This window comes from Carcharodon carcharias, chromosome 14, assembly GCF_017639515.1.
Source record: "Carcharodon carcharias isolate sCarCar2 chromosome 14, sCarCar2.pri, whole genome shotgun sequence".
Taxonomy (NCBI): domain Eukaryota; kingdom Metazoa; phylum Chordata; class Chondrichthyes; order Lamniformes; family Lamnidae; genus Carcharodon; species Carcharodon carcharias.
This window is the reverse complement of record NC_054480.1, coordinates 44672481-44699911: the sequence shown is the minus strand read 5'-3', so window position 1 is coordinate 44699911 and position 27431 is coordinate 44672481. Positions and strand designations below refer to the sequence as shown.

Here is a 27431-nt window from a genome sequence, read left to right as displayed (position 1 = left end):
AACTACGTCAACCGCAAGGGCTTCCACTCGCTAATAGATCAGCTGGTGTGCAACCACCACAAAAACATCCTGCAAGTCTGCGCACGGTTCCCAGGGAGTGTCCAGGGCTCCTACATTCTCAATAGGTCTCAGATCCCTGACATCTTCCAGGGTCCACAGAGGCTTCAGAGTTGGCCCCTCGGGGTCAAGGGCTACCCGCAGAGGACGTGACATTTGACACATGTGCAGCAGAGATAAGGTACACCGAGATTCATGCTGCAACTCACACCTTGGTGGAGCAAGCCATCAGGATGTTGAAAATGAGGTTCTGGTGCCCGCAGCGGTCCAGTGGAGCCCAACAACACAGTTCACAGAGGGTGTCGAGCATTGTCGTCACCTGCTGCGCCCTTCACAACCTGACACTGTAACACGGAGAGGAGCTGGCTAAGGAGGAGATGAAGGAGCTGCACATCTCCTCCTATGAGGAGAATGTCAACGGGATGAGGGCAAGAAGGTCCTCAAAGGTGAGGATGATGGCGATGAGGCCATCGCACAGGCCAGACAAGGCAGGCATGAGCCTATCAGCTACTTGTGGCGGATGACGACAACATGCAGTGAGGAGACACCATAGATCCTCACATTGCATCTGTGAATGTCTGGTCGATAGCAGCCCACATACCCCCTGTGATAAAGCTCCTGTCATGGAGATGCAGCGGGTGCCCATAGTCCCTACATTCAGGAGGATAATGACGATATGCAGTGAGGACACTCCATATATCATCACGTAGCTTACGTGACTCCAGTCTGGCTAATGACACCTCGCTTACGCTCTATGAACAGTGTCATATCATGGAAATGAAGTGGGGAAACTTTAACTTACCCTTAACCGACGGCATCCTTTCTGAGCTGAATCCTTCAGGTCCACACTGTCACTGGGCACTGATGCTGATGAGATGAGATGTCACAGATGACTGTGACACCCTGTCTGTGATGACCTTGATGGGAATCCTCTGGAGGGCCAAGACCTGACGGGCCCCAGCCTACTTTCTGGGTCCTGCTGTGTGGCAACCGCACCTCAAAGCTGCTGGGAGCACACAGAGAGAATGACACAACTCTGTGCCGCCGGCCCAGGACATTCTGGCAGCAATGATAAGCTCCATCAAGGTGCAGGCATGACTGATGTGACCAGTGACAGTGAAGCTGCACCAGTGTGCTGGGAAGTTCATACAAAGCACGGGGAAGAGGACCTAGGCTGAGGTACCTGCCTTTACCTAGTGCAGGGACCAAGGCTTCACATCTGAGCAACATGAACACTGCTCATCAGAACAAGGAGCCATACATAAGGAGACATTCTTGGTAGTTTATTAACAAAGTGAACATTATGTACAAGTGATTAACACCATGCCCAGGCTGTGCAACTACATCTTCTTATTATGACGTGCAGCTCCTGTTTATAGAGCAGAGGGGCATCGGTGGCTCCTTGCAGGCATTGCCCGTCTTTTACCAGGACCTGATCAAAGTCTGGAATATGGTCACTTTGCGACGCAGCTCTCCCCCGTCAGGAGTAGCGGCCATTGTCAAAGAGCCGCTGCTCAGGAATCCGCCCCTCCGTCCCTTTCAGTGGTTGGCGGAGAGGAGGGCTGTGGCACAGGGGTGACTAGGATCGGGGACGTGCTGGGTGGTGGAGGACTAGGCTGGATGCTCCCGCAGGAGTTGGCGCGTCGCGCGTCTGTGAGTGTCCAGGTCGCAGCCAATGCCATCCAAGACCTGAGAATGGTTGTGCTTGGACCTGATGTAATTTTGGGTCTTGAGGTGGCCCAGGTGCGCGATGGTCTTCCGTCTGAGCGTTCCCCTGTTCGGACGGAATTCCACATTGGCCCCAAGCCCCGAACCCTCCCTCGGGTGCTGGTGCCCCGCAATATGAGCCGCCTCGGGGACATGCCCTCTGTGCCTTTTGGCACGGCAAAGAGGAGCTTTTTGTATGGACTGCTGCTGCACACCTTCCATTTTCTCGCCCTTGTCCGCCGCCCGGACACGCCCTGGCGTGACTTGTTGCCGTTCGGCGGCGGAGGCCCCCGATGGGAGGCCCTCTACGGAGGTATCCTCCCCCTTTCTATCGGGGACCTGGGTTGGAGGGTGTTGCATGCAGCAGTCCCTTATAATAGGAGAATGCATAGGTTCACGGACTCTCAGGACAAATGCCCTTTTTGCGGTCTTGTGGAGTCCGTGGACCATGCATATATAGGGTGTGGTAGGCTGCACTCCCTTTTTAGTTATTTGAAAAACCTTTTATTGATGTTTTGTTTGCACTTCAGCCCCACGCTCCTGATCTATGGGCACCCAGTGCGGAAGGGGGTCGGGAAGGAGGAGGACCTCCTCGTGAACCTGCTCCTGGGCCTGGCCAAGTTGGCCATTAACAGGTCCAGGCAGCGGGCGATCGACGGAGGAGTCCCGCCCGATTGTTTGTCCCTCTTCCGCGGCTACGTTCGTGGCCGTATGTCCCTGGAGAGGGAGCACGCGGTGTCTGCTGGCACTCTCGAGGCCTTCCGTGCCCAGTGGGCACGGCGGGGACTGGGATGTTTTGTTGACCCCTTTAATCACATTTTGATTTAAAGTTTGTAAGTTTCCTTTAAACTTTGTTCTTGGTTTTACAGCTGACCTGAATTGGGGCTGTGCCTGATTTATCCCAATTTTGTTAATTTGGTTTTATTGGTTTTAACTCAAAAGAGTTACATCTTATTATGACGTGCAGCTCCTGTTTATAGAGCAAAGGGGCATCGGTGGCTCCTTGCAGGCGTTGCCCGTCTTTTACCAGGACCTGATCAAAGTCTGGAACGTGGTCGCCTCACAACGCAGCTCTCCCCTGTCAGGAGTAGCGGCTATCGTCAGAGAGCCGCTGCTCAGGAATCCGCCCCTCCGTCCTTTTCAGTGGTTGGCGGAGAGGAGGGCTGTGGCCGCAGGGGTGACCAGGATCGGGGACGTGCTGGGTGGCGGGGGACTGGGCTGGATGCTCCCGCAGGAGTTGGCGCGTCGCGCGTCTGTGAGTGTCCAAGTTGCAGCCAATGCCATCCAAGACCTGAGAACAGTCATGCTCGGACCCGATGTAATTTTGGGTCTTGAGGTGGCCCAGGTGCGCGGTGGTCTTCTGTCTGAACGTTCCCCTGTTCGGACAGAATTCCACATTGGCCCCAAGCCCCGAACCCTCCCTCGGGTGCTGGTGCCCTGCAATATGAGCCGCCTCGGGGACATGCCCTCTGTGCCTTTTGGCACGGCAAAGAGGAGCTTTTTGTATGGACTGCTGCTGCACACCTTCCATTTATCGCCCTTGTCCGCCGCCCGGACACGCCCTGGCGTGCCTTGTTGCCGTCCGGCGGCAGAGGCCCCCGATGGCAGGCCCTCTAGGGAGGTGTTCTCCCCCTTTCTATCGGAGACCTGAGTTGGAAGGTGTTGCATGCAGCAGTCCCCTATAATCGTAGGATGCATAGGTTCACGAACTCTCAGGACACATGCCCTTTTTGCGGTCTTGTGGAGTCTGTGGACCATGCATATATAGGGTGTGGTAGGTTGCACTCGCTTTTTAGTTACCTGAAAAACCTGTTATTAATGTTTTGTTTGCACATCAGCCCCACGCTCCTGATCTACGGACACCCGGTGCGGAAGGGGGTCGGGAAGGAGGAGGACCTCCTCGTGAACCTGCTTCTGGGCCTGGCCAAGTTGGCCATTAACAGGTCCAGGCAGCGGGTGATCCACGGGGGAGTCCCGCCCGATTGTTTGTCCCTCTTCTGCGGCTACGTTCGCGGCCGGATGTCCCTGGAGAGGGAGCACGCGGTGTCTGCTGGCACTCTCGAGGCCTTCCGTGCCCGGTGGGCACGGCGGGGACTGGGGTGTTTTGTTGACCCCTTTAATCACATTTTGATTTAAAGTTTGTAAGTTTCCTTTAAACTTTGTTCTTGGTTTTACAGCTGACCTGAATTAGGGGCTGTGCCTGATTTATCCTAATTTTGTTAATTTAGTTTGATTGTTTTAACTCAGAAAGAGTTACATCTTCTTATTATGACGTGCAGCTCCTGTTTTTAGAGCAGAGGGGCATCGGTGGCTCCTTGCAGGCGTTGCTCGTCTTTTACCAGGACCTGATCAAAGTCTGGAACATGGTCGCCTCGCAATGCAGCTATCCCCCGTCAGGAGTAGCGGCTATCGTCAGAGAGCCGCTGCTCAGGAATCCGCCCCTCCATTCTTTTCAGTGGCTGGCAGAAAGGAAGGCTGTGGCTGCCAGGGTGACCAGGATCGGGGACGTGCTGGGTCGCGGAGGATTGGTCTGGATGCTCCCGCAGGAGTTGGTGCGTCGTGCGTCTATGAGTGTCCAAATCGCAGCTGATGCCATCCAAGACCTAGGGACAGTCGTGCTCGGACCCGAAGTAATTTTAGCTCTAGAGGTGGCCCAGGTGCGCGGTGGTCTTCCTGCTGAACATTCCCCTGTGCGGACGGAATTCCACATTGGCCCCAAGCCCCGAACCCTCCCTCGGGTGCTGGTGCCCCGCAATACGAGCTGCCTCGGGGACATGCCCTCTGTGCCATTTGGCACGGCGCGGAGGAGATTTTTGTACGGACTGCTGCTGCACACCTTTCATTTTCTCGCCCTCGTCCGCCGCCCAGACACGTCCTGGCGTGCCTTGTTGCCGTCCGGCGGCGGAGGCCCCCAATGGGAGGCCCTCTACGGAGGTGTCCTCCCCCTTTCTATCGGGGACCTGGGTTGGAGGGTGTTGCATGCAGCAGTCCCCTATAATCGGAGAATGTGTAGGTTCGCAGACTCCCAGGACACCTGCCCTTTTTGTGGTCTTGTGGAGTCTGTGGACCACGCTTATATAGGGTGTGGTAGGCTGCATTCCCTTTTCAGTAATTTGAAAAACCTTTTATTACTGTTTTGTTTGCACTTCAATCCCACGCTCCTGATCTATGGACACCCGGTGTGGAGGGGGGCCGGGAAGGAGGAGGACCTCCTCGTGAACCTGCTCCTGGGCCTGGCCAAGTTGGCCATTAACAGATCCAGGCAGTGGACGATCGAGGGCGTGGTCCCGCCCGACTGTTTGGCCCTCTTCCGTGGCTACGTTCGCGGCTGAGTGTCCCTGGAGAGGGAGCACACAGTGTCTGCCGGCACCGTCAAGGCCTTCCAATGCCCAGGGGCACCGGGGGGACTGGGGTATTTTATCAACCCCTTTAATCATATTTTGATTTGATGTTAGTAAGTTTCCTTTAAATTTTGTGCTTGGCTTTCCAGCTGACCTGACTTAGGGGAAGTGTTTATTTTATCCCTTATTTTGTTAATTTAGTTTAATTGTTTAACTCCAAAAGAGTTACATTTTCTTAACCTTCCTAACCCTGTCACTGCGTCTCGGTGCTCCCTTGACATCCACAGCAGAGGTGGAGGCAACATGCTGACCGTGACACCCTGTCTGTGATGACCTTGATGGGAATCCTCTGGAGGACCAAGACCTGATAGGCCCCAGCCTGCAATCTGGGTCCTGCTGAGTGGCAGCTGCACCGTCCTTGGCCTGTGGAGTTGGATTTGCTGGGGTCACAGGAAGAGAGGATTCAGATGGGCCAAGCATTCCTGGAGTCACCCGGTTGGACGGCACGGGATGTGCACCTGCTGATCCTCCTCCTATTTTTTACGTTCTTATTTGGGAGTAGATGGCAATGTGGAAATCGAAACACAAGTAGATCGACCATGATCTTATTGAATGGCAGAGCAGGCTCGAAGGGCCAAATAGTCGACTCCCGTTCCTATTTCTTATGTTCTTATGCCCAATGAGTGCCCGAGGGGCCCTGGCCGACTCTGAGGAGAAGGGGAAGCTGGAGTGAGATCAAGCTGCCCCGCACCCCTCTCGTGTTGACATTGTTGGAGGCCAACTATGGCATCAGCAACGGAGTTCAGCCTGCTCAGCAGTGCAGGACCGATGACCTGGACCAAGGTCTCCATGGTGGCCACCATCCTTCCAGCGTTGACCTCCGTGCGTTGGCATGCTGGCGCTATCATCTCATACTGAAGGCCAACAGTCTCCTCCATCGTGCCTTGCGATCTGAGGAGTGCAGCGGCCACCCCTTCCTGATGATCCCAAGCTTGCTTTTGCTGCTCCAACAACTGAGGTATGACTGAGTCCAGAGGCTTGCCATCTGACTTGGGCTCAGCAGATTTCTGGTCTCCAGCAGTCCTCCAAGTGCTGGAAACCTGGGAAGTCCCTGCCTCTGCCTGCTGCAGATCAAACAGTGCGATGTGTTCACCAGATTGTGATCCCGAGGCTACTATAAAGGTAGGTCCCACCATGATGTGTATCTCTGCACTGGTGGAGGGTGTGGGTGAGCACTGTGATGGGTCTTCAATGAGAGTTTCAGCAGATTCCTCTTCTGAGTTGTCTTCAGGGCTTGAGTTGAGGGCCTGGGTTGAGGACTCCCTTGGCTGTTTCCCAGGCATGCCCATGGTAGTAAGGAGAGATAATTAGTGCATGGCAGTAGCCTGTGAAACAGGACACATCACTCACAGGATGGTTGTCTGATGGATGTTGCACTGCTGGATCCTGACTTGGTTGAGCAACTTACCATCAGCACTGGAGCGGTCCAGGTCATCACCAGCCAGTTGAATGACTCTATTTTCCATGTCCATGAGGACCTTCATTTCAGGCATTCCTCTACCAGTCTGTGACCTCTCCCTTTTGTTGTGTGCCAGCTTTTCCTGCATGAATACAGATGGAACGAGTGTAAGCAGGACGCCTGCTAGGCCAAGTGATAGTATACGTGGCATGTATGGGTGGTGAATGGTGCCATGGGTGGTATGACGACAATGATGGTGTGTGAGAGAGTGAGTGGTGATGTCCCTTGAACTGGCAGTGAGTGAGATCCCTATAGATGTGTGATGGGTTTGTGAGTGTGTGATTTGAGAGTGATGCGAAGAGTGACTTACCTTGGCAGAACGGAGGAGATCATTCATCCTCTTTTGGCACTGGGTGGCTGTCCTCTTTTTCAGGGCATTGGCACTGATCACTGCTGCCATCACCTCCCATTCTGGATTTGTCACCTTGCTTGCTGGCCTTCACCCAGAGCAGAGGTAGAGGAGATCACACTGGGCCTCCACGGCAAACAAAAGGTGTTCCAGGGACGCATCACGGAATTGGGGGGGCTGCTGTCTTCTTGCCTTTCGGGGCCATGTCTTTTGTGCAGCGGTCCTGGGCTAGAGACACTGAGAGGTGTGCGCACAGCTACACTTTAAATATACTGCGTGAGGAAGCAGCGAGGTCATGGCGTGGCAGGTGATTCGGAGGCTGTCCACCAGGGAAATGGCATGTTTCTTTGGAATGCATGATTAATGAGACGGGATTGGGACGATACGGTGAGAAAAGCCACCACTGTGGCTGGCAGGTAAAATGTTCTTTTTCCTGCTTACTCCCGCACTTCATGCGGATCTGGGATGATTCCACCCCATGCTTTTGTCGTTCATGCATATAAATTATGTTGTAGATTTGTCTCCTTTCTTGGTTCCCAATAATATCTGCTTATGCCCCCAGCGCCCCCAATCTGGTTTGTGTATGTCTCTACCTGCCTGGACTATTTTTACTCTACTTCCACTCAATCAGAGGAAGCAAAGTTAGAAATACTGCCTATTGAGATAAGCTAAACTTTAGATAAGGAAAGGCATTAAAAAAGAAAATGTCCTTTTTCTAGTCTCTCTGATTGTGGGAGGAGATTTACCTATTTCTGAATGTAGTTCACAGCAGATAATCAGCTGGGGAAGATTGTGAATGGAAAATCTAGGAAACTCCCTAATGCGAATTTCCTGCCTAATTTTCCTCTGTGCACTGCAGCCGGGCGCAAGAACAGGAAAATCTGCCTGTGAAGTCATGTTTTAGTTTATATCTTACTAAATGTATTCCTTTAGAGTGTGAACTGCCATTTCCTCACATTTTAAAAGAAACTGAAGTATGCTCTTAGAATTGTATCATATTAGTTTTTTTCTTTTAAGTTTTTAACTAACATGTTTAAAAAGATATGGTACACTCACCGCCAACCTGAAGAGGAGGCTGATGCAGTCTTTGTTGAAGACCTTTCAGAGTACCTTGCATCTCCTGCTGAAACTCCTGTATGACCTCTTCCAGTAAACCTGCTTCTTTTAATCCACGCCAAAATGAGAAGGTATCCTCTTCGGTTTGACAAACAATAACAACATGAACAACAGCATGAATAAATAAATTTAGAGAGCCAAACCACGCCATTCAAAGTCAAATGCAGAATTTTGGCAACAGAAGGCAACTATTCTGATCATTGTGCCTGTGCTAGCTCTCCCGCTGACTCTAATCCTACATTCTTGCATCAACCAATTTTGCTTCAAGTGTTTAGCTGTTTCCCTGCAATTGACTCTGCTTTAGTAGCCACTTGTGGTAATGTATTCTATGTCCTAGTAACCCACTGTGTAAAAAAAATTTGGGACAGAATTTTTAGGTCGGCGTGCAAGCGCTCGCCTGACCTGATCCGACGTGAAATTGCACGAGATGGTGTCGGGCGAGTGTCCTGATGTCATCCCCCGCTTGCGCGACATTGCGGTTGGCGGGCGCGTGCAAAAGTCGGAAGCCCATCGACAATTAAGAGGCCAATTAGTGTAATTAAAGTTGCAATTGTCTCTGATTTTTCATGGTCCATCCAATCTTACGGTTGGCGGACGGGTGAATCGGCCAGGCAGACTTTGCGTTTTTTATGAAACCTCATCCAAGGATGGGATAAGGTTTCCGTTATTAAATAAATAAAAATAAAAATCTGTGGACAGCATTTTTATCATGTAAATGTCCAGGTGACTGACTGTGATGCCTGGACATTTTTTTCCTGATTTAAAAATTTTTATTTATTGGTTTTCAAGTCTTCGGCTCCCTGAGGCAACCCTCTGCCTTCAGGGAGTATTCATTCAGCGCTTGCCCGTGCCTGCGCTTACGTCAGTGCCTGCCCTCCTTCCGCCCCCACGCCAGCAGCACTGAGCATTTCAGTGCGTGCTTCACACTGGCAGGCCAGCCAGCATGAGATCGCGATCGGCGGTCCATTCCCCGGCCAATCCTAAGCCTGCCGATCGCGCCCACCCGCCAACCTAAAAGTCCTGCCTTTGGAGAGCATATCATCTGTGCTATAACAGCACATTCATTTGAAATTGCCTTGAACTTACAATCTTTAGTAGTAGGTGAGCCTATTCAAGAACTATATATATATTACACTTTAGCCTAAATTTTCCAAATATGTGCCAATGGCCTTTGTATAAATGCTTATAATTATAATATAGATTGACAATATTTTAATGCAATTCTGAAGAATTTCTAAATCTCAGTACCTGGTATTGTTGAAATCCATTCAGAATTGTCTTCGCAACTCTCAATTCTAGATGTGACAGGTGAGCCATTAACTGAAAAAGTCAGGAATCAGTCAAGAATTAGGTACTGAGGTATTCTTCTGAAAAATAAATAATGTATTAGTCACTGAATCATTCAGAAGAATTTTCCTGTACCCCTCAATAAAATATATTTCAGTTGCAGCTGTTCTTAATATCCTTCTCTTTTTTGTCTCTCCTCATCAGTGCATGGAGGTTTTTGAGCCATTTGATAGATTTTACTATTCTATTGACCAAGGCACTGCTATCTTCATTTGATTTGTTTACTTTGCTGTCATACAGTACATTAAATAAAGCACATATCTTATGCTGCTTTAAGCATTGTACATTAGATAGTTTGATACAATATATTATTTGTGGCTGACAGTTTATGCATACATTTAGTGTTTTCCTTGAATGGAAGAGGCTGTTGGGAAAAAGAAGGCATTCTTAAGCTGCTTATTTAGCCTTTTTACAGCAACCTTGTGACTGCCTTCCTGATTGAGAGACATCCTGCTGTTTTGTATATGAGAAATGTTTTGGGTATGGTAATCAGTTGATGGCAGTAAGCCAAGAATAGAGACTTAGTCCTGACAACCTATCCTGGCTGAGCCTCAGTGAGTATGATGTTTTTTTTTAGTATTGAATCATTTTCTACAGTAGTTTGATTCGCATGGTCGGAAATCCTGTTCCCTGAGGTCATTAAGGGGAGTTTCAAGAATCAATAAGTTGTATAATTCTTTTAATTCATTTATACATGACAGCTGTCCAACATTTTAAGTCATGTGCAGAATGCAAATATGGGAATGCTTTCTGCACCAGCTCTTAACCTCCATCTGACCCTCTTTTAACTTTTTATAGGTACAGGCCATAGCCCAAATATTTATGAAGAAACAAGGAGGGAACGTGACAATGGGTAGAAAGGAGGGGGGGGACTGGAAATCCTAGTTATGTGGAGGCTTTAATGGCATGACTTCATTATCTTTTTTTTATATGTACCATTTCTTGCGAGGCAGCCAGCCAGATTCACAGGCTGGTCATCTGCCAAGCAGGAAAGCCAATGACAGAAGGCCACAGCCGGAACCTCGATGACTGTTCCCAGCAATTTGGAGAAGATGGCGGGGTGTAAAGGAGGGTTGGCCCAGCAATCAGAATGGAAGGAAGAAATCATGGGCAGATGGCTGTTGCGGAGCAGGGGTAGTGCAGAATGAGAGTGGGAGAAAAAGAGACATCGGCATATCGCAGGGAGATACACCTCAATCAGCAGCAGGTTTTCTGGGAGGCCTCCTGGCTCAGAAGCAGTAATATAAAAAGCACAAATCGGCTGTTCCCATCTCAATTTACCTGCTGAGTTTCCCGAGCTCTGGAGAACCCGATAAAACCAGAAGTAAATTTAACTCAGACCTCCAACTGTACTGTGGAAGCTTGGTCTAAATATTAGAATGAAGTGTTCCATCTTTCAAGAGCAGAACAGACATACCATGCAACTCGTTCCTGTAAAAATGGCAGCAGGTTCAATTGTGGCAAGTTGGTGTCACATTTCATGATTTTTACTTTTAAACTCCAACCCACTCCTACCTGGCATGCGGTGGGTGGTACCTAATATCAACCTTCATGTATACTGGGCAGCAAGTATCTTACTTTTATTCATAGGAACATAGGACCTAGGAGAAGGAGTAAGCCATTCAGCCCTTCAAGCCTGCTCTGCTATTCAATAAGATCATGGCTGATCTGCTTGTGGTCTCAACTCCACTTTGCCATCTGCCCCCCACATAACTCTCGACTTCCTGGTCCATCAAAAATTTGTCTAATGCTACCTTGAATAAATTTAATGACCCAGCCTTCACTGCTTTCTGGGGAAGAGAATTCCACATACGAATGACCCTTTGAGAGAAAAAAATTCTCCTCACCTCAGTCTTAAACAGTAGACCTCTTATTCTTAAACTGTGTCTCCTGGTTCTAGTCTCTACCACAAGTGAAAACATCCTCACAATATCTACCCTATCAAAACCCCTCAGGATCTTACATGTTTCAATAAGATCACCTCTCATTCTTCCAAACTCCAACCTGTTCAATCTTTCTTCATAAGATAAGCCCCTCATCGCAGGAATGAGTCAAGTGAACCTTTACAGAAAAAGCAATTGTACTTTTTCAAATAAGGACACCAAAACTGTATACCGTACTCTAGATGTGGTCTCACCAAGGTGCAGTTGCTGTAAAACTTCCCTATTTTTATATTCCATTCCTCTTGCAATAAATGCCAATATTCCATTTGCTTTCCTAATCACTTGCCATACCTGCATACTAACTTTTTGTGATTTATGTACCTGGACACCCAGGTCCCTCTATACCACCAAGTTTGGTAATCACTCTCCATTTAAGTATTATACTGCTTTTCTATTCTTCATGCCAAGGTGGACATGCTCACATTTTCCCATATTATACTCCATCTGACAAATGTTGTCCACTCACTTAATCTATAACCTTTTGCAGACTCTCTACCTCCTCTTGACAACTTACTTTCCTATCTATCTTGGTGTCATTAGCAAATTTAGCTGCCATACATTTAGTCCCTTCATCCAAATCATTGATGTAGATTTTAAATAGTTGCGGCCCCAGCACTGATCACTGTGGCACACCACTTGTTACCACTTGTTGCCAAACTGAAAAAGACCCATTTATCCCTACTTTCTGCTTCCTGTTAGCTAACCAATCCTTTATCCATGATAAAATGTTACCCCCTACCTTATGTAACCTTAACTTGTGCAGTAACCTTTGATGTAGCACCTTATCAAATGCCTTTTGGAAATCCAAGTAGACCACATCCACAGGTTCCCCTTTATCTACCCTACTTGTCATTTCTTCAAAAATTAGCTAAACACAATCTTTCTTTCACAAATCCACGTTCACTCTGCCTGATCAAATTATGATTTTCTGGGTACCCTGCTATAACCTCTTTAATGATAGATTCTAACAATTTCCCAATGACAGATGTTAGGTTAACTGGCCTGTTGCTTCATACTCTAAAGAACATTAGCAGAAATTAAAAAGATCACAAGTTTGGGAAATTAGGGAGAAGGAGATGGTGGGCCCACTAAATTGTATTCACTAATTCAACGCTTCACATAAAACAAGTCTATCCTTTTAGAAAACCAAACAGTTCCCCCATTTATTGCCAAGAAGCTAATTCATTAAATGTGCAATAATCAGTAAGGATAATTAATGAATAGTTTATCACTTATTAATCTAAGCCATGTTAATATTTTGTCCTTTAAGTGCTTACATTGCCATTATTATTCTAAATAGAAAATATGATTTTTCTGAAGGAAACATTTGAACATTTCTTTTTGTTCTTGTATTAGGTGCCATGAAGTAATTATAACAGAGACATCACCCAAAATAGCCTTCCCGTGAATGGTTTCAATTTTTTGAAGTATGTACTTACTATCCTATACATTTCAAAATCTCAATAAGAATAATGGCATCATCTTCAGAGAAGTTTATCAAATCAATGTTGCTAATTTATTGTATTTATTCTAATATATTTCGATTTCAAACTTCTGTATTTGCTTTGACAGCTTTGGCATGTGTCCAGTTTAATGTCAGCCATCTACAAAGGCAAACTATCACTTCCTTCCCACCTCCCCACTCTACAACATCTGTTAGCTTAGTTTTCAGTGGAGACAAGTGGCTCTAAAGAAGAGCTCCATGACAACCAAAGTTTAATTATATGAAACTGGAGCCAAAGTATGCCCTGATGGTGTATGTCGTCACTTAAATGGAAAGGTAGTCAAAGAATTTTTGATGGCTTTTAAAGAATCTATTTGTAAGTGCCCATAAGAAAAAAATCTGCTTTTTAAAAAATTTGAAAAATTTACAAGAAGCAACATTATTATCCAAAGAAAATGTAGACACACTTTCACAGCAATTCCTTTAGTTTGACGTGTTGATATACCACAGTAATAGATATACCATCATGGTTCACATGCCCCTTACAATACTTGCTATTGAACATATTTCTCTGTTTTTCTCTACGTCTACCATACACATTACTACCAACATACAACCAGTAATTTTTAAAAGCAATAGTTAACCACACAAAATAAAAAAAAGGTCCAGATTTTGTGATGGTAATGATGGCAAAACTCTCTGCGTTTGCTATCACTACTCCACCAAAACGAACAGCAACTTAAGAGAGTCCAGATGTGAGCAGAAATAACATAGAAATCCAGAAGTTGCTTTCAGTGGTGCTATGATCTGCCTGAAGGTGAACTATTGAGGACCTTGCCTAGAGTGCAATCCCTAAGCAGTGAATTGACGAAAACTTCCACTTTTATGCAGTTAGTCATGCTATATAAAGCTTTGATAAAGTAACACCTTGTTGAATGAGGGTGTAACTGGGTTGGTAAATGCCATACAAGCTTTTTAATTACTGCTAAGCACCCTCACTGGCCTTGCAAAGCTAATTTTATACTTGCGGAATGTCAAATTTCTCCATAATAAAAGAAATTCCACAGGTTTTTTTAAAAAATTCTTTTAAGTTTGTTTTAATAATATTTTAGCTTCTTTCTTAAACCAATCAAAATAATTTATTTATTTTGCTAGCTGAAGATTTAAATTCAAAGTAATGATAACTGTGCTGTTGTTTGCTGTGTGAGAATACGTTAATGTGACTGGCTGTTTACCCTGTTTGCTCCCATCACTCTGCTGGATGCCCGAAGATCCCTTTGACTTGGAGCCAGATTTAAACTGCCATCAAGAAAGGAAAGTCAAGTCCTTGCCATGGATCGCTAAATCTCTCTAGCAAAGTTTCTTTGAGGTCAGCAGCAAGCACCTTTATTTTGCCAACAACTGCTAAATACTTGCCATACGACAAGAACAATAGCAAAATAGTGCAGTTGCTGGAAACTTGTATTAAAAACAGAAAATCCTGGAAATAATCAGCAGGTCTGACAGCATCTGTCAGGAGAGAGAAACACTTGCAGTACCGATATGGGGCTACCAATTTTTTGACTTCATGTTCTCTCTTGAATGAAGTAAAAAATTTGGTACAAAAAAAAGGAATAAAAGAAAGAACCTAATTTATCACCTTACCACACCCTCAAGACATTTCAAACAATTTTACACCCAATTAATTACTTTTGCTCGCAGTCACTGTTGTTTTAAAGGCAACAGAAGCCTACAAGCACAAAGCAAGGTCCCAAAAAAAGTGACCGAGATAAAAAAAAGTTAATCTATTGTTGTCAGTGGTGTTATCTGAGGAACGAATGTTGGCCACATACATCCGCCTGAACAATCATACTGGGTCTTCGATGAATATCTCCAATAAGTGTCAGCCTAGATTATGTTCTTCACTTCTGGAGTGGCACTTAAACACATTTTGACTCAGATGGGAGTGCTCCCAACTGAACCAAACAAATAACTGCTTCTAAGCAGAAATCATCTCTCATTCAATTTGATTTGCAGCATACAGAAGTTGCATAGATGTTAATAAAGAAAATGTGTTACCATCAGCTATTGCAGGAGTCACTGGGATATACTCCGTTGATTGTTGACTGCTCAAAGATGATCTGGCACTGGAAAGATCAATTTTTGTACTACGGCATGTGTTGGAACACACTTTACTATGCTGGTAGAAATCCAATTCTCCTGAATCCATTATTTTTCTTCAGTGAAGTAAAGGTAGAACAGATTCAGTTAATAAGTTGCATCTGAAAATTATACATATGCATTATAAACTAGAAGCAGATGACATCTCAAGTGACAACTTCTGTATTATTACCTATTATAGTATATCACTATACAAGTCAACAGGCTCTTGGAGCTTCAGTACACTTAGGGTTGTCTGCCCTCTACTGGATTACATGTTAGATGCATGAGGTACATCTATCCGTTGTGTTAAGACCTGGAGCAGGTCCTAATTCAAACCTTACACTCAAGATTCTTGAGCCATTTTCTAGGGTAGAGCAGTTGAGGTTGTTTCCCACTGTCTTCCTCATGGCTTTTATCTCACTTACTCTTTTATAATGGCGTGGGGGAGCACAGGGAATGTGACAATGGGCCGCTCTCACCCATTGGGCACAAATATTAAGCCAATATCCAGTGTTGACTTTGACCTTTAAGTTGTCAAGGCTGTCTGAAGTGTGCCTGAAGCCAATCCTTCCAATTGAGAGGCAGAAATACTGCCACTGAGCCAGTGGTCATTTTGACCAGATATAAGTACCCTGCTAGATGTTACTCCAGTACTTAGAGACAATGTTCTCGTCTCCAATGGCTGTCTATACTGGGCACAAATCTTTCACTGTCTGACTCAGAGGTGGGAAAGCTACCACTCAACCAAAGGTTCACTCTCACTGCATGAGCTAATGTGCATGAAACTTGAGTTAGTCAAAAATGTTTGGCTCAACATAACCTTCCACTAATGCAACAGAATCAAATTATGGCATGCCTTTGTGTGCCCCAGATTTTATTAGTCACTGGCTGAATTTGCCCTTATGCCAAAAGCAACTGGCAAATCAATTCTGCAGGGAACAACTCATTTGATAAGAGTTTTCCTGATGGTGCACCATGCAAGCTCTTTTGTGCAATGTAAAATGCTTTACTGTTCAAATGATGTGTAACTAATGATCATTTGGAAGAACTAAAAGATGTTCAAGGCAGTGCAGATGCAGTCTTCCTTCAATTGCTGCGTGATCTTTCCTCTCTTAGTTACAAAATTAACAGAACAATATCAGTGCTTACAATATTTTACATTGTCTGCAATGTGCCTCTAGTTGCCAACGTTAAAACAGAATATTATCATGGGCCGTGCTTTTAATCTATAGTGTTCCTTGTGTAAAAGCCATCAAGTAGGCACCAAGCACATCAGGGACTAAATTGGATAGCCCACAAAAACAGGTGCAGGAATAGCGATACACAATTACCCTGCGTCAATTTAATGCAATGCAAACAGCACGGCAACCTATTACTGCCTGCTTGTTTGAATGATTGCTGCATGCAGCAAGCATTGTTTGTCTTGTTCATTGACTACACGCATCAGCATAAGGCCAAAAATTCTAACTTGCTGATACCAGTTAAAAGCTCACCTGCAACTCTTAAAAGGAAGGTGCATTGTGGCTGCTGGTGGTCATTGGGAATAGTGTGCTATGCAACAATGACTGACCATGAAAAGGGGGAAGGGGAAAGAGTGGGGACGGGGACGGGGGGGCGGTGAGCGAGCCTGCACTTAAGTTTTCAGACGAAGCACAGGAGGTCTTTGTAGAGGAGATGGAAACAAGGAGGCCCCCTCCATACAGACAATGAGCAGAATTTTGCTGTTGGTGAGCAGGGGGCGGGGCCCGCTTGCCGACGCGTAAAACGACATGGGATAACCGTTGGGTGGAACCCCCGACGTCATCCCGGCCCATTTAAATTTTCAGGAAGGCGGGGGCGCAGCAAAATCAGCTGGGGGCCCGCCAACCTGTCAATGACCAATTCAGCCCATTGACAGGATCAATTATATAAGCAGACTTAAGGTTGACGGGCAGGCCAGGAGCCCCGGCGGCAAATAGATAAAACATGAAACCTCATCCACCGGCAGGATGAGGTTTCATGCAGGGTTTTAAAAAGTTTAATAAAGTTATAGTGTAAATTTTGAACATGTCCCATCTCATGACGGGGACATGTTAGGGAATTTTTTTTTCTATTTTTAATATTTTTCAAAGTGTAAGCAATCTCCCTGAGGCAGCACTTTGTCTCAGGGAGATGTGCGCTCTTTCGTGCGCAGGCGCAAAAGAGCGCACTCTCACTTCTGGGGAATCACCCCCTGCCCACACAGGAAGCACACGGCATTTCCCGCCGGATGTCACGCTGGGTGGGCCTTAATTTGCCCGCCCCCATAAAATGGCAGTGGGGCCTGCCTCTCCGGTGGGGTCGGCTCCCCACCTGCCAGAGATTGGGTCGGGCCCGCCCACCCGACAGGCAGAAAATTCTGCCCAATGAGAAGACGGTGGAAACAGCCACAGAGGTCAATGCTAGGAGTTAAGTCCCAACAACATGTATGCAATGCTGCAAGGAGTTTAATAACTTCACAAGAGTGGTCAAGGCCAGTGAATGCATCTTCAAATACCATATCCCATCCCTAGCCTCAACGACTGCTCAATTCACCCATTACTCAACTACAAACAATCCCTATCATTCAGAATTCATACTTAACACTCATATTATTCAACTCACCCTCACATGTTTAGTATTGTTGCAAGCCTTACACCTTCATCTCACACCTCTTATACAATGCAAGCTGTTCAACCATGACAGCCACATCATACTAGCATATTGCACATCATTGACAAACTCTTTCTTTTTGAAGGTGGTGCACAGTTGGAGGAAGCAGAAATTAACCAGAGGGGGAGAGATGCGCTTGCATGTTGTGATCCTCATGAATAGAAAGGAGCTTCCCATTATGGGAAGAGCCACGGCAGACCTCGTGGCCAGCAGCAGGGCTGAATCCATTAAAAATAATGGTATCCTCATATCTAATCCTCCTTCTCACATCCCACTTCCTGCTCATCCCACAATCTATTCTGGTTTACAAACTGCAGGTGGCATAAGTTTGCCTTTCTTATTTCCCCCTCCCTTCTCATTACTACCTTATTCTTGCCTCTTTTTCCTTTCCGATACCCAAGGACTGCAGCCTTCCCAGAGCAGGAAGACAATGATGATGAAAACACGCCATAATTTCACTTCTCATTTGCAGACACCAACTCAGATACTCAGATGGTGCACATCTTAGAGGATAGCATAAAGAGGGATCTGCATGTAATGGAACACTGGGGACAGTTGCCTTGCAGGTAGGGTAGGAGCCAACAACAGCACAGGCACCAGCTCGCCAGAAGGCTGGGCTGCATGTGAATTCTGGGCTGAGGACTCAGATGAAGACTCTGATAAGCCAGGCTACAGAACAAGGTTGATTTATGTACATAATGAAACATCTAGTATGCTGGAAAGCCTGCCAGAAAGCACATTCAATGTCACAGAGCATGGAGGAGGGTTGCACCAACTCTTCACAGGACTTTGCACAGAGCTTGAAGCCCATCCTCTCCAGCACAGAACTGTGGTTAACTCCACCAGCACACTTGTGGGACCAGCCATAATGCAGTGTCTGATGGTCTGTGTCTCAGCTTCCACTGCAAAACAAGCAGCTTCTAAAAGTCTGAGTTGTTTATTCATTCACGGAATGTGGGTGTTTCTGTCAGCACTTATTTCTCATCCCTAACTGTCCTTAACTTAGTAGTTTGCTAGGCCATTTCAGAGCGCCATTAAGAGTCAACCACTTTGCCGTGGATCTGGAGTCACATTTCAGCCAGACCGAGTAAGTGCTCCTGTGGAATTTTAAACTGCTGTCATGACAGCTCAGACTGCAGCTATCCTGGTTCTGGATCCCTGCACTCAACAGAGAATCTAGGGTGTCACAGTAGTCAGCAATCTGTCTTCAGGCTGAGGTGCTACCCTGGCAGTGGCTCCATGGAGCAAAAATCTCTTGTTCCATCTCAGAATGACAGCGTTTCTTTTCCAGTGCCCTTGCTGCTGTCTAATCTTTCCCCCATCAGGTCTTTGGAAGTAAGAAAAAACTCAAATGGAAGATGCATCTAACAGGGCTATCCCTGGTCAAATACCATTGACACGAGTGAGAATTGATCTCATCTTTGTTCCTAAATCTTGATGTTATCAATTCTCTGGGCAATGTACATCCATTTTAAGACTGATTATTAAACTATACTTATTTTTATTTATATTTTGAAATTACATTAATAATGCAAGCTAAACATTTTATTAGTAATAGCATTCCTCAAACCTCAGCATGACACCATTCAAACGGATAGCTCTCTTCCAGTCTTTCAATGTAGATTTTCCAGCTAGATTCACAAATTCTTTGGGGCTTATAAGTTGATTGTCAAACTGGAAAGGAAAATAGACTCTGCAACTTAATAGTTATAGAGAGTTAGATATTGGATTCTTCTTGCAGAAGAGCCAGCACAAATATATACATGAGCCAAATGGCCTCTTTTCATTCTATAATCTATATAGTTCTACCAATATATATATGATATAGAATAGGTTTCTCCAAAGTCATAATTTCTTTATTTTTCTTATATTACATATGTCCTAACTACTTTCCCTTCCGTTAGGTCTGACCAGTTTGTGTGGGAGGTCCATAAACTGATGAGACCTAATAAGACAAGTAGAAAGAGCTCTCGGGTTTCCACAAATGCCTAAGTGAAAAAAGGTATGCAACAATGGTACATTGATGAATTTTCATTAGGTTTTTACTCCCTCCATGATAAAGCACCAAACTTGTTGAAAACTCAAAACAGGGGTGGGGGATAATGGAAATAATCTCTGTGAGGTGATTCTATGGAACTGCCGATTGGTGCTTCAAAGTTTCTGCCATCGCTTACTCTAAAGTCAGCTTCCTAATTGTTCCGGCTGAAATAAAAGATGCAATTTTCTCTTTACCCCCTGCCTTCACTACATTAAAAACCACGTTTTATACAAAGAGCTGCATAGAACTGATCACCCACCTGAACACATTTTATGTTGATACCAGGACAAACAAACTTTTTCCAAATGAGGTTAGCTTTACTTTCTCCACAGGTTATAGGATAAATGATTTCTGGCTCTATGTTTTCTCCCTCATCAGCGATTTTCACCTCTACCAAGAGAAAGGAAATAAATATTTATAATTTCTTAAACTGTGGAAAATGTTACTCCAACAGGGAGGAGAATACAAATCACTTCAGGTTGGGATTCTGGTTCAACTCTCACTTTGGCTACACTGGCCAGTGTATACAACGATTGGCCCTTAACTCCAGTCCAAGCTACCAGACAACAGTGTAGATTTGTAGTGGAGCCTGCATGAAAATCAGATGGTTGATTGATGCCTCTCTGATAATACTGTACTAGGCAATGGAGGAGAGATTTAGACTACACAGAATTTCCATGTAGTTCAACATTTTCATATACTTTGAGATCTTCTGTGATGTCACTTAAGACAAGTTGAATGATATTCTGTTTTACCAAGTGTGTGACTATGTGAATGTTCTCCCTACTGAGAATTTCAGTGTGCTACCCAAAGTCATTAAAAGGATAGGTTAAAATCCAAAAAAGCCTTTTTTATTTTTTTAATCAGGAAAAATAGGCTCGGTTTGCATTGACTGCTAAAAAGTTAATGCGATGTACAGTATGATTTTTAGGTCTATGGTGCCCCTGTGTCAGATGGTTTCACCAATGTGAAAGGAAGGTTAAAATAAAACAAAAGCCTTTTTAATATTTGAGGTAAAAAAATACTCTGTTTTGCAACATTACTTAAAACAGTCAGTATTACATATATTTGTACTGCATAATGGCCATAAGTATTTGTAAAGGATTTCTATTCTTTATAACCAGAAGTTCACTCCTGCTTAGTCACCACTAAGAAAGATCACAGGGAGAAATGCTAAGGAGAAGAAAGTGTTGGGAAAGGTCAGAGATCACAGAGACGACATAGATGTAGAAGTCAGAGATAGTAATATGGGGTAGAAGGGAAAGGCAGAGGCAGAGGACAATGTATGGCCTGAGGCTTAAAGTGGTATACTCAACACCAGCCACCCAAATGGAGGTGGGGGGAGCGAGGTGTTAAGTTGAAACTTAAAATTTGGTGAACAACCACTTGGAAAAGCAAATAAGGTAGTAGTATGAATTCATAACCAGAGGTCCAAAATTGGGCAGCTAAAGAAACAGACAGTTAGACGCCATTCTCATTAGGTGAAAAACCTGAAAAATCAGGTTTCCAATAACTGATAAATTGAGAAAAAATATCCAAACATTGAGTTAAAAAACAAGATGGCAAATGAATCTGGGGCAACTTACGTCAGTATCAGCACTGGTGAGAAACAGTACAGCATTACAAACAACAAATAAGCTTTTCCCATTATGAAAATGTTGACATACTTGTTAAACCTTATAAAATATGGATATTTTGAGATAAAATTTCTTAATGGCAAAATCCTAACATACGTGTAAAGGTTGGGATCAATGGACAACATTTTAAGAAAAGGGTTATATATAACACATCCTTCAGGAAGAAATCCACAATTTCTTGACACAGAGCCAAAAGTGTATCCAGTATTACTGGTACATTTAGGAAAAAGTGAACAAATATATGGACCCTGACTGCACAGACACAAGATTCACCAAAAGGTGGAGCTCACTATTTCCATTTTAAGAATACGTGTGAAAAGTCCTTCCTCCCAAGTCACCAAAACAGGACTGTTAGCTTAAAAATAAAATTACTCCTCAATAATATGGCTTAACACTGGAATTGAAAATAATCTGATTATGATTGGAACAGTTTTAGTTTTCATGCTGCTTATGAAGAGTTTGAAGCCATACTAGACTTACTATGTTCCAATTGTCAAAGAATTACTTTCTCCCGTGGAGAATGGAAGCTCATGATAACTCTGAGTACTGCTCCTAAACCGATTACTGAAGGAAAGAGATATAACACCACAGGAATTATACATGGGGGAAAAAAGTTAATTACAGACTTCTACAAACATATTTATATTTCTTTGTCAGTCGGATCTTCGAAGCTTATAAAACCAAAAAAGACAATTTAATCACACAATAATGTTCAAGTATGATTAAATTAACTTTCTCGGAGGGTGTTATATGCGATAAATAGGTTATTTAAACAAGATTATTAAGATAAGTCTGGTGTACATAATTCACTCGGACAATATCTATTCAAAGAGAAAATAGTTGCATTTCAAAATTCAGACAGAAGCTCCCCTTTTCAGTGCTCATTAGCAATTTTCTAAGTATGAGGCATGTATTTTGTTTTATGTTCTTTCATGAGATGTTAGTGTTACTGGTTAGGCCAGCATTTATTGCCCATTCCTAATCGCTCTTGAGAAAGTGGTGGTGTGCCGCTTTCTTGAACCACTGCAGTCCATGTGCTGTAGGTACACCCACAATGCTGTTAAGTTCCAGGATTTTGACCCAGCAACAGTGAAGGAACGGCGAAATAGTTCCAAGTCAGGATGGTGTATGGCTTGGTGGAGAACTTGCAGATTTGTGGTATTCCCATTCACCTGCTGCCCCTGTCCTTCTGGGTAGTGGAGGTCACCAGTTTGGAAGGTGCTGCCTAAGGAGCCTTGGTGAGTTGCTGCATTGTACATCTTGTAGATGGTACATATTGCTGCCACTGTGCAACAGTAGTGGAGGGAGTGAAAGGTTTAAGGTGGGGGATGGGATGCCAATCAAGTGTGCTACTTTATCCTGGATGGTGTCAAGCTTCTTGAGTGTTTCTGGAGCTGAACTCATCCAGGCAAGTGGAGAGTATCCCTTCACACTCCTGATTTGGGCTTGTAGATGGTGGACAGGCTTTGGGGAGTCAGGAGGTGAATTACTCGCCACAGAATTCTCAGCCTCCGTCCTGCTCTTGTAGCCATAGTATTTATGTGATTGGTCCAGTTCAGTTTCTGGTCAATGGTAACCCCTGGATGTTGACAGTGGAAGAATCAACACTGGTAATGTTTTTGAATATCATGGAGAGATGGTTAGATTCTCTCTTGCTGTACATGGTCATTGCCTGGCACTTGTGTGGCACGAATGCTACTTGCCACTTATCAGCCCATGCCCGAATGTTGTCCAGGTCTTGCTGCAAATGGATATGGAGTCTTCAGTATCTGAGGAATCACAAATGGTCCTGAACATTGTGCACCTATCAGCAAATATCCCCACCTCTGACCTTTGGATGGAGGGAAGGTCATTGATGAAGCAGCTGAAGATGGTTGGGCCGAGGACCCTGAGGAACTCCTGCAGTGGTGATTTTCATCACATTAAACAATGCAAGGTATTTTAATGCTTAAATTGCCAACTATTACAAAGGTTAGTGGTTTCTCAAGTTTTCTGTTTATCCACTTTGACACTAACACAACCATTAATAAGAGAGTAATGAAAACTGAATGCTACTGCATCAGAGTATCACAAGGCTACAAAAAAGTATATCTTCTTATAACACTACTCTTGGGTTTGCTTTGTTGTTCCCTCATTGTCTCTTACTTGCCATTTAATGTTGCTTTTTCTACTCAAACCATCTTCTATAAGAAGTGTTTGTTGATTTTTTAAATTTCAAACTTTTTATTTGCCTTCTTTTTTCTAGTTCCTATCATGTATTTCGGCTGTGAGAATTTTAAAAGTGGATGCCAAAGACCATTCATTTTAACCAAGCAAACATCAAAGAAATGAAGGTTGGCGAGTTTACATTATGCACAATTTCAATGCATCGAAACCTAAGGGACAACCAGTAAGCGAACATTTATCTATGTATCATATATATCCTGTTGCAGCTCACAGTAAAAGAACATGTCAGGACAAATAAGTGCATCCACAACATGCTGTGGTCTAATTATAGGGAGAAAAATATGCCTTACAAAAATATAAAGACACTAATATTAACTGTGAACAGTTCCAGTTCCAATTGTTTGAGAAGTTTTACATTTAGAAAACATTTAAATGCCCAAATCTTTAGAGGCAGTTCTGCAAGTGCATAGTTGCTATTCTGGCATTATCTAACAGAATCCATTTTCAAGCATAAAAGCTGCGAGAATCACAGTAATGTTGAAAGATTGTTTAATTAATCAATAGTGTTTCCATGGTAAAGTATCTTACGGAATCAAGTCACTCACTGATGGAGGGCTGAACTTCACATCAACTGACTGTACGTAATGACAGCCATATCACCTGAAAACTAAAGTCCCCATAATGTTAGGTGCACTGTAGTATAAGATACATTAAAAAATTCTAAATACTAGTTAATCACAAATATGTACAAAATTTCCCTTTGGTATCCTTCCCCTTAAATATGATCTGTGGCAACACCACAGAGTAGCCAGGAAATGGCAGCCATAGAATAGATTTTTGAACTCTTCCCACAATACATTTCCTGGACTAATCAAAATGCCACCACAGGGCATATTCAGTTGAACACTATGCCATGCAGAATTATTTTAACTGAGAAATTAAGACAGTTGCCAGTTTCTTTTTTGCAGGATGCAAATGTTTGGGTCAATGTGTAATCAATACAATTAGAGTGAAATACCAATGTTGAACAATTGCAAAAATACAACCTAGATGGAAATATTCTAAAATATAGTTTTGAAGTTTTGATGTTATTTTCATAGAAAGGTTGTAAGCCTTCCCCTCAAAAGTTGTATCAAAAGATCCAACTCTAATTTAGTCATTCCTTCAGTTATCACCACTCAGATCTATTTTTGAAGTGCCAACAGATAGGAACATAGGAGTAGAAGGAGGCCATTCAGCCCATTAAGCCTGCTTCACCATTCAATACAGTTATGGCTAATCATCTACATCAATGCCTTTTTACCCCCACACAATCCCCATACCCCTTTATGTCATTGATATTTAGAAATTTCTCAATTTCTGCTTTTAACATACTCAATGACTAAGCCTCCTCAGCCCTCTGGGATAGAGAATTCCAAAGATTCACAGCCCTCTGAGTAAAAAAAAAATTCTCCTCATCTTGGTCCTAAATGGCTTCACCTTATTTTGAAATTGTGTCCTAAGAAAACTCTAAAGGATAAGAGTAGGCAGAATGGGTTTCAAGTCCAAATCAAAATTATTCCCATAGTCTGACATAATTAACTATTTGTATGTAGTCATTACACTTACCAATAATATCACCCTTCTGGATCAGTGTGGAGGAAGACGAATAAGTTCCAGGGGTGTTGACAGAGTCCATACTGTCGTCACTTAATCCTCCACTGCTTAGTCAGAGACAAAGAATGTTGCAAGTATTTGAGTAATATAACAACCAAACATTAATATCATGTCTATAAATCTAATTTATATAAATGCAATAACATGTATTTAATGTGCAACACAGAATTTCAATGACAGATGTTTCATTCAATTGAATTGTCTTTTTATGTTTCAAAACATTTAGTAATAATTACTTTAAACAAATGTTGTACAACTTGGTCAATGTCTAAGTGCTTTATTATTACCATTAAAATTGTATCACAGGAGACCTGGGTGCTGTAGTTCATTCAAGTCTGAGACCTTACTTCAAACCAAGTCAACATGGTTTTTTTCTCTCTGCTGTAAAGGGAGGCTTTGCGGCTGGCTGGGCTATGCCACTTCTACACAAGCCTCACTTTGATACCAGCTGACAAAATTGGCAAAAACTTTCTCAGAACTGGTATCTTTTGCCTTTAAAAATACAAAATTGACCCCAAACCTTTATTCTTAATTCTTAAGTGTTTTATTTATTCTTTATTTATGCTTTATTCTTAATCTTATTCTTAAGTTACAAAATTCAGACTCATTTCAGATATGAAATACTTTAAACATGATTACCATATGAAATCAAAACAAAGATTTTAAAAGTTTAATCAGCAATCACTTTCTCATTACCGAAAACATTCTCATCATGCATGTCAAGTCCTATACATATATGCCAAGACATATGCCTTTACAAAGCATTGTGTTTGATGCTCACATTTTACTCAGCACGACCTTCCCATATTATTCAATGAGCCAATTACTACCTATAAAAAGGTTATCTATGTTTTGCGAAATACATGATAAAAATGTTGTTTTGTTCAGTATTTATTTGCTGAAAGTATTATATTTCCCCAACCACACAGGCCTAAAGGGTACAATGTTTTCATTAACACAGATGGTAATGGTACCTAAGCCCCAGTATTTTGAAGCTCTGCCATAATGTCGTATAAAGCAGACAGGAATCAAGAAATTGGGCCTGTGACAACACATTTTCTCAAACAATTCCTGCACCAAAAATAAGCCTGCATCTTGAGCATGCACAACTCTTACTTAAAGGTCATATTTATATGAATAATGTTTTTTTTTCCCACTCGAATTCCCAACTGCAGTTGGGGAACTATCCACAACATGCTGCTGCCCCATTTTCCATAGGTGTATCCAGAATCCTGAATCTATGGCAGGTGAACATTCTGATGATAGAAAAACATTATTTTAACAACCTGCAGCCTACAATCCTCCAAGATATAAAAAAGTTCTCTATGCTCCTCCAATTTTGGCCTCTTCTGCACCTTGATTTTTATCAATCCACCATTGGCAAGCATGCCTTCAGATCCTTAGCCCCTAAGCTCTGGAATTCCTTTTCCAGACCTCTCTGCCTTTCCAAATTCTTTCTTCCTTTATGGTGCTCCTTAAAATCAATTACTTTGACTAAACTTTTGATCACCTGTCCTAATACCTCCTTATGTTGCTCAGTGTGAAATGTTGTTTCAAAACACTCCTGTGAAATACCTTAGAATACTTTACACTGTTAAAGGTGTTCTATAATTGTAAGTTGTTGGTGGCATTGCTGTTGCAATTACAGGCCATGTTACTGTATTTTTCTCCATGTGTTAGTTGTTTCTGCTTCATATCACAATGTCATCAGTCAGCAGCAATCCATAGTCACTGCAACTTTAGAAGAAAACAAGGACTTCCCTCGGCATCTACAGCTGCTGACCCCCTGAAAAAATGCTCCTGACAGCAGAGGGGCAATTTTAGTTCTAAGCTTGAGCATTCTTTCCACATCTGCCACTAATAAATGCAAGAAAAGTGTGCCATCCACATCAGGCATAATGAAAGATAATTTCAAAAAGACCAATAATTGTGTGAAATGGAAGCTCCCAGAGGGATGGGAGTTCACAACTTGGATTTATGCTATGCTTCGTGGCTGCCACAAGAAATATATGCAAGAGTTAGGAGCACACTTACCATTCCCTTCCTCAATATACCGGCAAACTTGTTCCTTGTTTGCAGCCAGATGCGAAGGACCTGGGTGACCACATTGAATGAGGCCATGGCAACTTGCACCTATGTTTTTAGTGAACAGTAATCTTCAATTCATTCCTTTGGTGTACCTCCTGCAGCTGGCGTTCCAAATCTTCAACATTAAATGGAGCAATGCTGACCATAAATCTTCATAGTGCCATTGTAATAAATTTCTCCACCTCTCTGTCCCCAGCAAACCTCCGCTTGC

The 27431-nt window shown here is 43.6% G+C and overlaps 1 protein-coding gene across 5 annotated transcripts in view; it reads right to left on the bottom strand.

Annotated features, from left to right (window-relative positions):
• The window catches only part of gmeb2 (glucocorticoid modulatory element binding protein 2), a 92117-nt gene that overhangs the window by 34343 nt on the left and 30343 nt on the right, over window positions 1–27431 (bottom strand). For 2 of the 5 annotated variants that reach the window (XM_041205199.1, XM_041205200.1), the window contains exons 3-8: window positions 25085–25176; window positions 19933–20063; window positions 19206–19309; window positions 14882–15039; window positions 9338–9409; window positions 8030–8182 (exon numbers count right to left, since the gene is read on the bottom strand). In XM_041205199.1, coding sequence (XP_041061133.1) covers window positions 8030–8182; window positions 9338–9409; window positions 14882–15039; window positions 19206–19309; window positions 19933–20063; window positions 25085–25176 — 710 coding nt within the window. The remainder of the gene's footprint in view (window positions 1–8029; window positions 8183–9337; window positions 9410–14881; window positions 15040–19205; window positions 19310–19932; window positions 20064–25084; window positions 25177–27431) is intronic. The other 3 variants (XM_041205202.1, XM_041205201.1, XM_041205203.1) reach the window with 3 other exon arrangements.